This window comes from Xyrauchen texanus, chromosome 33, assembly GCF_025860055.1.
Source record: "Xyrauchen texanus isolate HMW12.3.18 chromosome 33, RBS_HiC_50CHRs, whole genome shotgun sequence".
In the NCBI taxonomy this organism is placed as follows: Eukaryota; Metazoa; Chordata; class Actinopteri; order Cypriniformes; family Catostomidae; genus Xyrauchen; species Xyrauchen texanus.
The window spans coordinates 968548-982681 of NC_068308.1; the positions used below are offsets into that span (position 1 = coordinate 968548).

The 14134-nt window shown below is 37.2% G+C and overlaps 1 protein-coding gene across 4 annotated transcripts in view; it reads right to left on the bottom strand.

Annotated features, from left to right (window-relative positions):
* Positions 1–714: 714 nt before the first annotated feature.
* plekha1b (pleckstrin homology domain containing, family A (phosphoinositide binding specific) member 1b) overlaps positions 715–14134 on the bottom strand; it is an 85359-nt gene continuing 71939 nt past the window's right edge. The window contains exons 10-13 of one of the 4 annotated variants that reach the window (XM_052102787.1): positions 11008–11071; positions 9330–9419; positions 6656–6696; positions 715–2585 (exon numbers count right to left, since the gene is read on the bottom strand). In XM_052102787.1, the coding sequence (XP_051958747.1) occupies positions 2381–2585; positions 6656–6696; positions 9330–9419; positions 11008–11071 (400 nt within the window). In that variant the 3' untranslated portion in view covers positions 715–2380. Of the gene's footprint in view, positions 2884–6655; positions 6697–7433; positions 7670–9329; positions 9420–11007; positions 11072–14134 lie in introns of those variants that run through there. The other 3 variants (XM_052102786.1, XM_052102790.1, XM_052102789.1) reach the window with 3 other exon arrangements.

Consider the following 14134-nt stretch of genomic DNA (forward strand, 5'->3'; position numbering starts at 1 on the left):
TATGCAATAATCTGGAAGCAAACATGACAAGCTGGATATTTCCAGTTCAGTTGTGTCAATGATCATTACAAGACACGCACAATACAAAAGCACAGATGCACATCAATATAATGATGCAGTACAGGAGTGTTTGTACTGTATGTTTACATGGGTTTCAATCTGTTCTCTGTGTGTGTGTGTGCGCGCGCGCATTCACCAAACACAAGACTACATGCCACTAGAACGACCTCTGTGAACAAGAGAATTACTGCACTGGTTTCAGGAACAAACCCTAATGAGTGTCAGTGTGTCGATGCTGAAATATAATAACAAACACACATTCCTTCTACAGCATTACGGAACAGAAGCATGTTTCTGTGGCCTCAAATCAAATTTAATATAATACATGAAACATTCAAATGGAAAATTCAATTCAGTTAACAATAAAATCAAAAACACTTTGACCTTGTGGCCTCTACAAATAAAACATGTTACTACAGGACAAAGTTTAAACTGAACCCCAAGAAAAAGGACAGAAAAGCACCAGATTAATTCAAAGAATGATATATTGGAGAATTATTTATTTAATTATATATAAAAGTCTGAGTAGGACAATAGTGGAAACAGATAATACAATACATTTGATTTATTATTTTATTTAATATATTTATTTGTAATAAAATATTGCTTTAATAAAAATATAATAAAAACAATTATAAAAAATAAGTACCCCCGTTTAATGCAATATTTTAAAATATATTTTTAAATAAATAAAAACTATTTCATTATAATAATAATAATACATATCTATGTATAAATATTTATTTTATTATATATGTAATTAATTAGATTTAATTTTGTTTTATTGATCTTATTTTTCCCAAGTTAAACTGTAACAGCATTTCTATGCCATGTTTCAAATGTTCTGAACATTATTCCATCTTTTCTGCTGGACATTAAAATGTTTTGATGACGGATTCTCCTGAAGCATGTGACACTACTGTATGTTTAAACACCCGCCGAACAGTACAGATGACATTACTCTGATGACACACCGCTGGCAACTGCGCTTCCGGGTTCATTTCAATGGTGGATATGAGCAGTGGTGCAGTTTCAGTCATCTTTTATATACTGTATAATTATACATATTTAAAAAACATATTTATGTTAACACCAGTTATTATAAAGGAATATCTGTGCTTTACAGTGAAGAAATGTATGTAGCTTCTTTCTAAACTATCAACAAAACCAGATTGAACTTGTTCTTAAAGGACTGTATGATTATGTCATACATGTAAGAGGTTGATGAGTATAATCCTCACACGCTTAACCCACTAGATTAATGAAAACTACCATCAGACATGAAATATATCTTTACTGCTGAAATGACAAACAGTAAATAATAATATTTGACTTAAATATTCAAATGTAATTACAGTTGTTTTAGATTGAACAAGTTACTTAATGCATTCAAAATAAATGCAAAGTCATTCTTATTATTTGTATTCATATAGCCGCTCACAAACAGTCAGTATGTGCTGCGGTGGAGGCGAGACGGGCTGCAGTTCATCGTGTTAGATCTTACATGCTGATCCTGTTTATATCAGATCATCGTTACATCATATTTGAACTCATATCTGTCACACTTTCAGAAATATTCTGCAGTCAGACTTTGTGCAATTCACAACAGAAGCTGCGGGATAACAATGACGGTGATCAGAGAAATATCATAAATGATGTCAAATCCAGATCCTGAAGGAAATTGAATGAAGCCCTCATCTCCAATAATCTTTCAGAAACAGGGTGTTTCAACTCCTCAAACAGCACTTTTTGGGGCATTTTAGATCAATTTGAGTGAAGAGCCCATAGACAGCAGTTCTTCTCCACCGTGCCAAAAGAACCCGGAAGTGCCATCGCTGAGCGTTTGTTTGTAAACTGTACCTTTAACTGCATTATTATCGGCCAACCATAACAATCATTTTTGGCAATCAGTGTCGACCAAATTGTAATATCGAGATTATAGTAATAACTTGTAATGCAGTTGAGTTTGAGTGGAAAAGGGACGTCACAGGCCTCATAATCACCTGACAGTTCACTGGTTTTAGTGTACACCTCTGTGAGAGGCTTCCCATAATCCCACAGGGCAGTCCATGTCCCATGATGCACTGGGCACAGTTCCTCCCGAGTCCCTGTCCTGCTTTTGATCGTAATAGTTTTGCTTGTTTTGAGATCACACTATTTTTTGCAATATGTGTGTGTGTGTGTGTGTGTGTGTGTGTGTGTGTGTGTGTACTATATGTATATTCTTACACCTTGGTAACCTGCAGATCTTCGTCCGATGAGCAATTCGGTGACTCCGCTCGGTTGTTTGGGCATTGCCACAGCGACGAGTCATCGTCATTTACTTGAAGAAGATTTGGGGCGACTCCTGGAGTGACAGGCGTGTTCGGGCCCCCAGCAGGAGACTGTTGAGGTCGGGCTCCTCCCACGCCATGCTGAGGGCCCGAGGCGGAGTGCCGTTCTGGGTAATGGAGTACGGGGAGGGGTGAGCGAGGGGCTGGCACACTCGATTCACTGTTGAAGACGGGGGCGGGTTCAGTGGGCTCCTGCGGAGATGATGTAATGGGAGAGAAAGCAGTGGAGGTTACAGCAACAGCACAATGTGTCAGGGCTCAGTGCCTTAGAAAGGGGTCAAAAGTGCAGGACAGTCAGTACAGTGAGGACCACTCAGGTAGTGAGGGAAGACAAGGAGCGGGTGAAGCAAGAGTTACAGCAGGAGCCACAGGGACACGGCGACAGTCAGGTCAGGAGACAGTGGGAGTGAAAGCTACAGCGATAGATCTCCTGGTCATACAGAGGAAGCGCTCACTTTGGATTGTTAGTGTCTCTGTGTCATTTTAATCTCTGAAAGGTAAAAATAAGAGATGGACATGCACACACAGCAAACAAACACCACAGGGGAATTTAACATGAAGGCAGGTTCAAAAACAAAACGTTGTCTGAAGCTGAAGAATTATAATGCTTTAATCAATTCTTTACTGAAATACATTAAAGCAACAGTTCATCCAAAAAAGACAATGTTGCCATCATTTACTCATTTGTTTGTTGCTCCAAGCCTAAGATTTGGTTCTTACATGGATCGACACCAGTGACGGTCATGTGACAAGTGTTGGTGCAAATCTGATTACAAAGTAATCTACTGACTTTTAAAGTCAAAAAGTAGTGTAAAAACTTACATTTTAAATTCTTATTATTGGATTACAGTTACTGACTTTTAGTTTTAAGTAGGGATGTGCACAAGTACAGGGTATATGCAGGAATCTTGAAGTTAATTTTAATACCTTTTCAAGACTTTTTCAAGAACTTCTCAATATTTTTTAATACCTCACCGCCACTTCAAGCTGTAACCATTTACATCAGTGATACTTTTAACTTAACAGTTTTAGTTTGTGATAAAGACTATAGACCACTCTGATACAAAAAAAATAAATAAAATAGGCTGGGATAGTAAATCAAAGCAAAGTTTATTAAAAAACAAAACAAAACTTTGCTCCACCCTCAACAACAATCATGCTGACGTGTGCCTCAGTTCTTCTGATTTTGTTCCCAGCAGCTTCACAGTTTGGACCAATTCGTTCCGTTTTTCTTTACTACGTCTTCTGAGGATGTTGGACTTCGTGATCAGTTGTGCCATTAATGCCCCAGATTTCCCCTCTGCCATTTCAATTCAGTGAATGGTGTTTCTCCGTTGTGTGGAGACACCACAACACCTCAGCACGCAGTGATGCTGTGCCGCCCAGAGCCACTCTGATGTCGGCTGCAGAAGATGAGGAAGCGGAGACAGCCCGGGTCGTAGCTGTAGCTTCAGGTGCGACTGCCGGTGGTGTAACAACGTTGGCACTAGGTTGTGGTGGTGCAACGCGATTACCACAGAAGCTAGCGATGGAGAGCAGCCGCTCTCGGCGGCTAGCAGCGGCTTTGTGGCTAGCACAGCACATGTGGGACTTTAACGAGTTAATGCCCATTGACACAATACTTATTTTTTTCTTGCATAATGTACAATATGCCTCCCTGACATTCCCCTCGACTGGCTGCAGCCACTCTTTGAAGTCCGGCATTTCCATCCAGGACGCTGCAAATTTGCACTTCCCCATTCTGTTCATGAGTTCACCAACCTTCTCTTAAAACATTTCGGTGCGTTGTAATACGCACTGGGAACGCCAGAGCGTACATTGTGCTTTTGAACTTCCGCCCGCCTGCCCGCTCTGGTGCTTTCAGAGGCAATTTACGAACACACCCACAATAGCCTAGTTTTTTATGTACCTGTTCGTTTTTTTAATAAAAATGACTAAATTCACACACTTTTATGATGTTTTTGGGACTCAAACTGTTGGCCAGCTAATTCAGAAAAAATACTTTCAAAATTTAAGACTTTATAAAGCAGTGATAAGACTTTTTAATACTTTTTAAGGGTCTTAATTTTCCCAAAATTGATTTATCACCTTTTAATACTTTTCAAGACCCCGCGGATACCCTGAAGTAATCCACTAATCAATTACTCATTCTTGTCCAGATTGTCGACTATTAAAATCACTACACAAATATCATGTTTTTCTGTGTGCATTAGCCTGCAGTGAGCAGCACTGAATTATCCTGTACTTTTCCACGGAATCTCTCACCTAATCATGCAGTTACAATTGAGTCCACCGAGGGGCGCTGTGGATGTGTGTCGTCAAGGCATCTTTGTGTGCTTTCAAGCTAAACTTAGTTATATTACAAGTACTTGTAATATTTGTATTGAATTATACTCTATGGTGGAAAGAAACTGGGAAGCGGTACGAGAAACTGGGAAGCTGTGTGTTATATCTCTGAACACGGGCAGATTGCATTTATAAAAAGCAAACTTTCACCACTAGTTTTTCGGAATAATACCATGTGAAATTATAAAAATGCGATAGCCTTTATGTAGACTAGAGTTTATGTATGTGCCTTACCCTAATGCTGTCAATACTGGTTTCTATGTAAGCTCAAGTGAAAGCAAATGTTGTTTTTTATTAAATGTGTATTAATGCATATTGTTAATTTCATTTTATTCCTGAAAGGAAAGCATAGTTTGTTGAAGTAGCTTATATTGAAACAATTCTTGGTAACATTTGTAAATAAAACAAAATTGTAATTTCACAAACGGCACACTTGTTATTTTTAACTAGCATGTTAATTTGAGTAATTGATTACTTGTTTTTGTGTGTGGATTGGAGTACTTGAATAAAAATGACTCCTGAAGGCTGTGTGAGGTGCTGTGTGTACAACTTACATGTATTAATAAATGAGGAAATATAAACTATTCTTTTTTTAAGTGTTCTAGAAAATAACTTAAAATAATTAGCTATGTGATTACATTTTCAATGAAGTAATCTGACTACAACTTGATAAAAGTAATTAGTAACTCCTGAATTAAGAAATGGTTTTGTGAATAATGGCTTAAATTTAAAATCTATCGCATTACTTCAGATGACTTGGATTATAGCGCACATGTCATATGGATTAATTTTATGCTGCTTTTTTTTGGTCATTTTTGGAGCTTGACAGAGTCACACCAGTCTGGAACAACATACGGGTGAGTGAAGGATGACAGTAATGTTTGAGTGAATTATTCTTTAAAAGGTGCACAAAATAATGTTATTCCAAAAGCAACTCGAGGGGGAGCCGCCTTTTGTGCAATAAAACTTTGAGTTATTTTCTAGACCACTGATGAGACTGGAGTCTTCATCTCATGTGGGTAAAGTATAAATCATTTTAAACAGATCTGACAAGTCTTAGTGCACCCCGTGACACTCCACGTGGCGAAGACAATCAAAATCCATCAAATTGAGTCTAATGAAACTAGCTTTAATCCATGTTGTGGAGAGTGAATACGTTACTTCAGCCTGACTTGCTGAGCGATAGAAACGTTTGTTCTTCACTCTTGATCAGCTCTGATGAAACATGACAAACTCTCCCCATCCACCATCCACAGCATGCATTCAATAATATCAAACACAGAGAACGCTTCAGTCAACACAGGGTGAACATGTGGAATGAATGATTGTAAATGGCAAGAAAAGAACATGGAGGTCAGGAAATGAAATGAAACAGTTAAGATGGACACTATAAAAGAAGAGAAGAGTACGAAATGCTGTTGTTTATATTATATCATGATCATTCATACAGTACAACACATGACCTATAAAAGGTCAATTTTAAAGCGGGCTGAGGAAAAGATTTTCAGCCAAACAATAGAGGCAGTGTTTTATACACTGAATAATACTAAAAGACGAATTTACATAGAGCCCAGAAAACTTGTATTGGACAAAGAACACATCCACGCATCTACTGGTGAAGTCCTGAACAGGAAGTGTAAGTGGATGAGAAGGTGCTTTATGAAATGAGTGGATGGATGAACTGAATATACATTAAGGTAAAGCTCACAACTGCTGGGATGGACAGAATGATGGGTGTCAAAGGTCTCTCGAGCATGAAATAAGGGTTGCTTTGTTTAGATGAAGCAGCTCTACTCTGCTGAGATCTAGTTAAAGCACTACATTGGTCTAGGGTGCAGACACACAGACAGGCAGAAAGCACAAGCGTTTGACCTCCACACACATACGTGCTGCATTCAGCAGTGCAGGATGTATACCTCTGTATACAAGGGGTCGAGAGCCGCCTGGCCTGACGCATCTGCAACACAGCGCACATTCATCAGGCACGAACAGACAGAAATAACATATAGTACAGTGGGGTAGAATGAACTCTAGCTCGTTGTCTAAACGGCTTGTTAGCTTGCTTTTGAAATGAATGTGTTGGCATTTTATCCATTGGATATATAATAAAAATCTCTTGAAATATTATTATTATTTATATTATTCTTTTTTAATCCAAATGCTCTTCAATGGCCAGTTTAAAGCACATGTTTAGCATTTTATTTTCTTCACTTATAATCCATTTATAATATTAATAGGGCTGTCAATTGATTATAATTTGTAATTGAATTAATTACATGATTATGTCTAAATTAATATAATCAATCACAAATATCAATATCTAATACAGATAATTCCATACATAATAATCAAAATAGCTATCAAAAAGTAAGGGATAGTAACAGTCAGTCGGTTGTCACCGACAGGGTGATCAGGACCCCAACGTTGAGCGGCAGAAATTACTTCTAATGACCATCTATCTGATCATCATTATCCAGCTTATTACCCAACTATACCTGCCAAATAGATACATAAATAGACATGAAACATAGAATGTCTTTGAATTATGTTTATATTAAGAATAGGCATTTATTTATTATTCAGATCTGTGGTATACTCCATTCTAATTGGTCAACTGCACGATTCAAGCGCACTGATTTGACAATACAGTGAGAGGCTTTAGAAGTCAAGATATTGTTGTTTTATTTCCATGAGCCCATCACTGCTCTACAGTCCACAGAATCACTTGTGAAACTCAGTTTGTCCATTTTTCTTGTGTGTCATCATACCCGTCCAGTGTGATTGTGTCGCACTGTTTACTTGGTTTTCAGTCTATCTAATGGCACACGTTTGGGACGCTGTCTCAAGGTAAATGCAGTTTGATGCAGTGTAAATGCGCTCGGCTCGTTGCAGCTATCCTTGAACACAGAAGCGTGTTGCGCTGACTGACACTTGAAAAAAACACCAAGCCTTAGAAGATCAAGAACAGTTGGATTCCTTATAATATGACTTCTTAAATGCTATTTTGATGTCAAATTCAGCAGAACACAGGAAAAGCTGATCTGAGAAGTACAGTATGTGTCATGTAAAGTGTGTACCTTGATGTGCACTAAAGTGTTTACTGTCATCTTGCTTAAAGGAATAGTTCACCAAAAAGTGAAAATCCAGTCATCGTTTAATAGTCCTCATATCATTCAAAATCTTTTCCACACAATAATCCTCATTCATGAAACTTTTGTCAATATATAAGTCAATTCTGAGCAACATATAAATAAAATGGACCTTCGCGAAAACTTTCCCTCGGACACACAAACGCTTCGTACTGCCTAGATTTGTTAGTAAAAGGTGTGTATGTTAGTGAATGCCAAACATTCGTAAATAGAGGACGTGTACACGTTCATTCACAATTATCATAATCCATGCCCATGAAAACACCATTTAAGTGAACATCCATGCATCTATGTGGAACAGAAATGAAATCGTTTTTATGAATGAAGTGCATTCACGTCGTAAAAGTTTGATTTATCAAGCACAACAGCATCACAAAGAAAGTGAGGACTTACTGTCATCGCATGTTTTTGCTGTCATATGATGATCTTTTGTGAATCAAACCGTTCAAGAAGTCAATAAAAATGGTTTGACATGAGTGTAAATAACGGGAGGAGGATGTTCACCACTATTAATCTTCTCCGGTTCAGTTATGTGCATCGCCAGCATCATCTGATGATAAATCATGATGGTAACAGTGATATACTTGAAACTGGAAGAATCCTCAGAGAAATGAATAGAATGCCTGAAGAAGATCTTTGACCAAAACCCTGTACGATATTACAGATCTGCAAGCTACATGACAGTGTGCAGTCCCCCCCTCTGTTGTTCACACCTGCCTGCGATGTGTTTATTTATGGATTTAACAGCATTAGTATTGACCGTACGTTATCAACTGAATTTACCTATGCCTACACTAAATTATGAAACCTAAATTATAGCGCTCATTTCAAATAAAATAAAAAAAAACTGTCCAACCAGTAACACAGATTTGGGAAAAAATTATACTTGAAAAAATACATTCCAACAGTAAAGAAAAGTAATTTATGATTTTTTTTCCCTTAATATCACTCATTTAATTGTTAGGTAACTTTTTCATGAGTTATTTAACTTCACTTCTATCTAAATTTACTCACAACACGTGATTTACACACGGTTTTTAGCAGGTGTACATTTATCAGTACCAACTAGCGTTCTGAAAATACGAAAACTTTCATGAAACCGAATTGACATCAGAATGGATTTACTAACCATTTACACAAAAGTAGTTCTGCTCGTGATTCATGAATGAGGACCAATGACAAGCTGTCCAGCTCCAAAAAGCTAATTTTGTGTTGCATGGAAGAAAAAAAAAAAACATACAGATTTCCAAGGATGTAACAGAGTAGACGATGACAGACTTTTCATTTTTGGGTGAACTTTCCTTGTAAGACCTTTGGACCTTTCAATCCATCAACAACACAAATGAGTGACATCTGAAGAGAATCATGGCTGACTTGGAGATGAACAAGATGAGAATGAACACTAAACAGCTGTTAGTACAGAGAGAGAGAGAGTTCTTACAGAGGCTGCCGTGCGCCCCGGGCCCCGCTGAGCCACTATGGCCCCAGAGATTGCCTTGATCCAGCCATGCATCTCCTCTGGACTGTCAGACTGAGACAGAAACAAAAACAAAGATCCGTTATTTCCTTTTCAAATACCAAATCAAAAGACCTCGAGTATCTCCATGACCAATGTAGCCGGAACAGACTTCAGTTTGAACATCACATTTCACAATACTGTTTTATCATAAACATTCAATGTGTTCCTCAACATAAACACAACAAATGATTCCCTGATGTCCAATAAGAACATTTTAGTATTCTAGATACAGGATTTCTGATGTGATTTCATGTTTGAGTACAACTGTAACTACAAAAAGGAAAAAGTACAGTGAGGTTCTAGTATATTTTGCACTCTTTTGTAATTTAATACAAAGATATAAATTACAAATAACATTACCAGCATAACAATTTGAGATAAAAAATGACCATGAATTTTAGAGTTCTTAGTTTTTGGTGTGTCTGTTTGATTCAAGGAGTAAATGACAGCTTTATGGGGATTAATAATTACACTGTGTCATGCTGCGAACTCCTTATCTAGAAACACACAGAAACACCTGAATAAAAGCTTGATTTAAATGGACACATGTATTTTTGCTTAAATATTACACTTGTTGGGCACATAAAATGTACTGGAAAATTGTGCCTTTAAAATTGATGGCTTTGTCATATCAACACAAAATCTTTCTCAGCTACAGTTGACATGACTGAAACATAACAATAACTGAGACACCCAGAGATATATCATGTCAAATAAGTTTTTGTTGTTGTGATTGTTCATAAGTTTCTTAGGCTCAGAGTCTCAGAATATATCATAATCTATATCATTACAACATTTGAAAAGTTTTATTCACAATGATACCAAACACTTGACCCGCCTTGTTTGTTTATTGAGGAGTTATAATCCTTCATTTTGGGTTTGCCACTGAAACAGGAAATCTTGAAAAACACCTTCAGAGCTTAAAGGGTTAAACCACAGTATCCACTCGAGCTGGCATGAACAAAAACCTGTTGATCATGTTATGACAGCATGAGTTTTTAAATATTCTGTAATAAAAAACTCAAAATACCAACATTTCTACTAGTGAAATTTAGTTTCGTGTTGTGCACTACCTGGGGGTAATCTGTGTTCCACCGTTTGAAAACCACAGGTTCATTTACATGTATGCATTTGGCAGACGCTTTTATCCAAAGCGACTTACAGGTCACTTATTACAGGGACAATCCCCCCGGAACAACCTGGAGTTAAGTGTCTTACTCAAGGACACAATGGTGGTGGCTGTGGGGATCGAACCAGCGACCTTCTGATTAACAGCCCTGTGCTTTAGTCCACTACACCACCACCACTCCATTTATGTTTTCACAAATCTTTTTTTTAAATGCTTAGTTTATTTTTGCTGATTGCACTGGAAATATAATTTTTATTCTAGACAGAAGAAAGAATAAAGAGGTGTGTGTGTGTGTGTGTGTGTGTGTGTGTGTGCGCGTGTGCTGTCGTAACGTTTCTGAACTCAGAGATGTTTCTAATGTGTTCACTCGTGAGGAATCAATGAATGCAAAATCAATGAATGCAAAACTTCTTCAATATCAAGGTGGAGTTCATGCATTCAGAAAAAGTGACATGAATTTGAAGTTCTTACCTGAATATAGAAGGTTCTTGAGATAGTGACCAGCTCAAAAAGATTGTCTCTCATCATCAAATCACTGCAAACAAAAGGATCATGAGAAAAATCATCAACTGTTGAGCACAGATGTGCGATGGAAGATCTGTTATTGTTCAGGGGCCTGCCAGACTCAACAAACAGCAACTAAACATTCAACCATGCTGCATTTCCCCCATGTAAACATGAAACTTCTATACAAAAATATTTGTCTGATCCACCCTGACAGAACACGCAGGTCACAGAGACATCATTTGATAGAAGTGTTTATGATAAAAATGATATTTTGCATTCTGACAGTCGCGACACCAAACTTCATGAATGTTTTCCCACACACTCCCCCTCCCTGAACTCACACCGATGGATGAATCAAAAACTGGCATTTCAGGCCAATCAAACAAACAGAGCAATGTTAGGAGTTTACAATCTTCATGAAGTCAGTCCCAATGGATTACTGATCGTCACATATTGAACTGGAGTAGGAGAAGGTATTTTAACATAACAAAATGGCACACATGACCTGAAAAATAGAACACGATATTGTCCAGACGTCTTGTGACAAAGAAAAGAACAGTAAAGATTTGTATTTCCAGTGTGAAGTAAGGCGTTGGCACGATGTAATCAGGTATTGATGATACATTGCTGATTGAAACAATGATGATCAACATGACAAAACCTGGAAAGTCACCAAATATAGGAATTAGTAGCCTAATAGTTATCATGCACTTATGGTTTTAGACACTAATTGAAATATTAAAACAAGGTCGGTTGTGTCTATTGCCACTGCTGACACGTTCTCTGAATAGCATAAAACGTTAGTTATAACCTAATCTCTAGACTCATATACACTAGATATGCACATAAACATAACTAGATAAAAACAGAATATTTATATTTAGAAAATGCAGCGTGTCAGGAAAAATACATTATTATGAAATGTCATTAAAGCAAAAATAATGAGTGACTGCGGATGAAAAACCTTTGTTTAAAACACATTGCTCATCCCCTCAATCAAGAAACAGTTTTCATTTGCAGGCCATAGAATCAAACACAAGTTTTCTTTTGAAGTTAAATGATGGCATAAGTCACGTCAAACAACCTTACCATTTGCTTAAAGAAAGTGTAGTTTCAGAAACAAAGATGAAAGTGATTAAATCATAAAATAATCAAAAACTCGATCACCTTGACCCTAAAATTGAGTTTTGTTTCATTTATTTAGGCAGCAATAACAGCATTAACGGAACACAAACACATTTGAAAGGAGCACAGTGGAAATTATTAGGCAGCATTAATTTGTGTTTATTAGTCTTACAAATAATAGATCAAATAGTGTTTTATATTTTAAGGACAGAATAAGTGAAGTAACACTAGAGGTAAAGGTTTATTAATATTCCAATTATTGTTATTTTGTATTATTATTATCATAATCATGTTTACAAATTGTCTTTATGAATTAAATTTACATCATTCATTTCAACCTAGTCTCATAGAATGAACGTTAATATAACTACATTTGAGCAAACTTGACTTTTAAGTGCCGCATTTTGTTTCCGTGTGTTTTCTTCACTTTCAGATTAACATTTGTTATTGATTCATACATTAACAAATAAAAAAAGAACATTTACAAACAGAATCAATACTTAACCCCCTCTATTACTACCCCCCCCCCTCCCAATCCCCAACCCCACCCACAAGAACACCCCAGTGGTCCCAAATGATTGTAAAAACACACAAACAAATAATAAATAATTAAATAAAACTATTAAATAAATAAAATATAATATATTAATCACACACATAACATCTACACCTCTCTCTCCACTGTCCAAACCCAAGAGCCCTCCAAAAATGCCAGATATTTGCCTCACATTTCCTCAAACAAGTCCAAATTTCCCAATCTTCTAGATACCCCTTCTTCAAAAGCTGCCACCCTCACCATCTCCGCACACCACTCCGGAAATGATGGCGCTCCGTCTGACTTTCAACCCCTTAAAATGATTTGTCTGCCAATCATAACACTGGTCAACAATATTTTTTATAATTTTGTCCCCCAAATGTATGACTGCCCCATAGCCCAAAGTAAACGCAAAGTAAAACTTGAGTGCCTAAAACTTGACACAAATAACTCTGAACACTCAAACAAAAATCTTGAATCTTAATACACCCCCAAAAACATGATTTGTGTCTTCAACTTCTGATTGGCATTGCCAGCAGGTGGGTGTGCCTTTAAAACCAAGCCTATATAACTAGAGGGGGTCCAGTAAAATATGTGTAAAATTTTAAATTGCATTAGGCAAACCCTTGCATTTTAGATACAGACTTGACATTTTTTAGAATCCTAGTCCACACTCCTTCCAATACTAAATTAAAATCTTTCTCCCATAATCTCTTGAGAGAAGTTGAAGCTTCATCCCCCAGACTCTGAATTAACAGGGAGTAATACACTGATGCCTCATGAACTTTTCCAAAAGCAGTAATCACCACTCCAAGAGTATCTGCCGACTTAGGGGTGTGTATGCTACTCCCAAAAATAGTACAGAGCAGGTGTCGCAGCTGTAAATACCTGATCTGGGAATCTCACATTATGACATAAATTCTCAAAAGATCTCAACACTTCACTCTCATACAGGTCGCTGAGTGAAGCAACCCCCTCACAATCCACTCTGACCAACAGGAAGGGGACTTATTAATACATAATTTTGGATTCAGCCATATGCTTGAGGGAACATTTATATAAATGTCCAAATTAAATACTCTGGCCACTCTTGTCCAAATCATGTGCAAATGTGAGATAACAGGGTGTAACTTAACTTATTTAAGTTGGTTAACTTGATAGAAAGGTTTTGCAATGGTGAAATAGGGGCAAGAACTTCCTGTTCAACACAAAACCAGGGAGGGGCTCTCTCAGGTGGAAGTGACCAATGAGACAAATGTCTGAGACTGAATGACTAATAATAAAACTAAATCTTGTGTAGGCCTAGCCCACCTTTGTCAATCGGTATATGAAATTTACTGAAATGTAGCCTGGGACATTTACCATTCCAAATGAAGGACGTCGCTATGCTATCAATTGAAATAAGAGAGGGGGACATCTATAGGGAGAGAC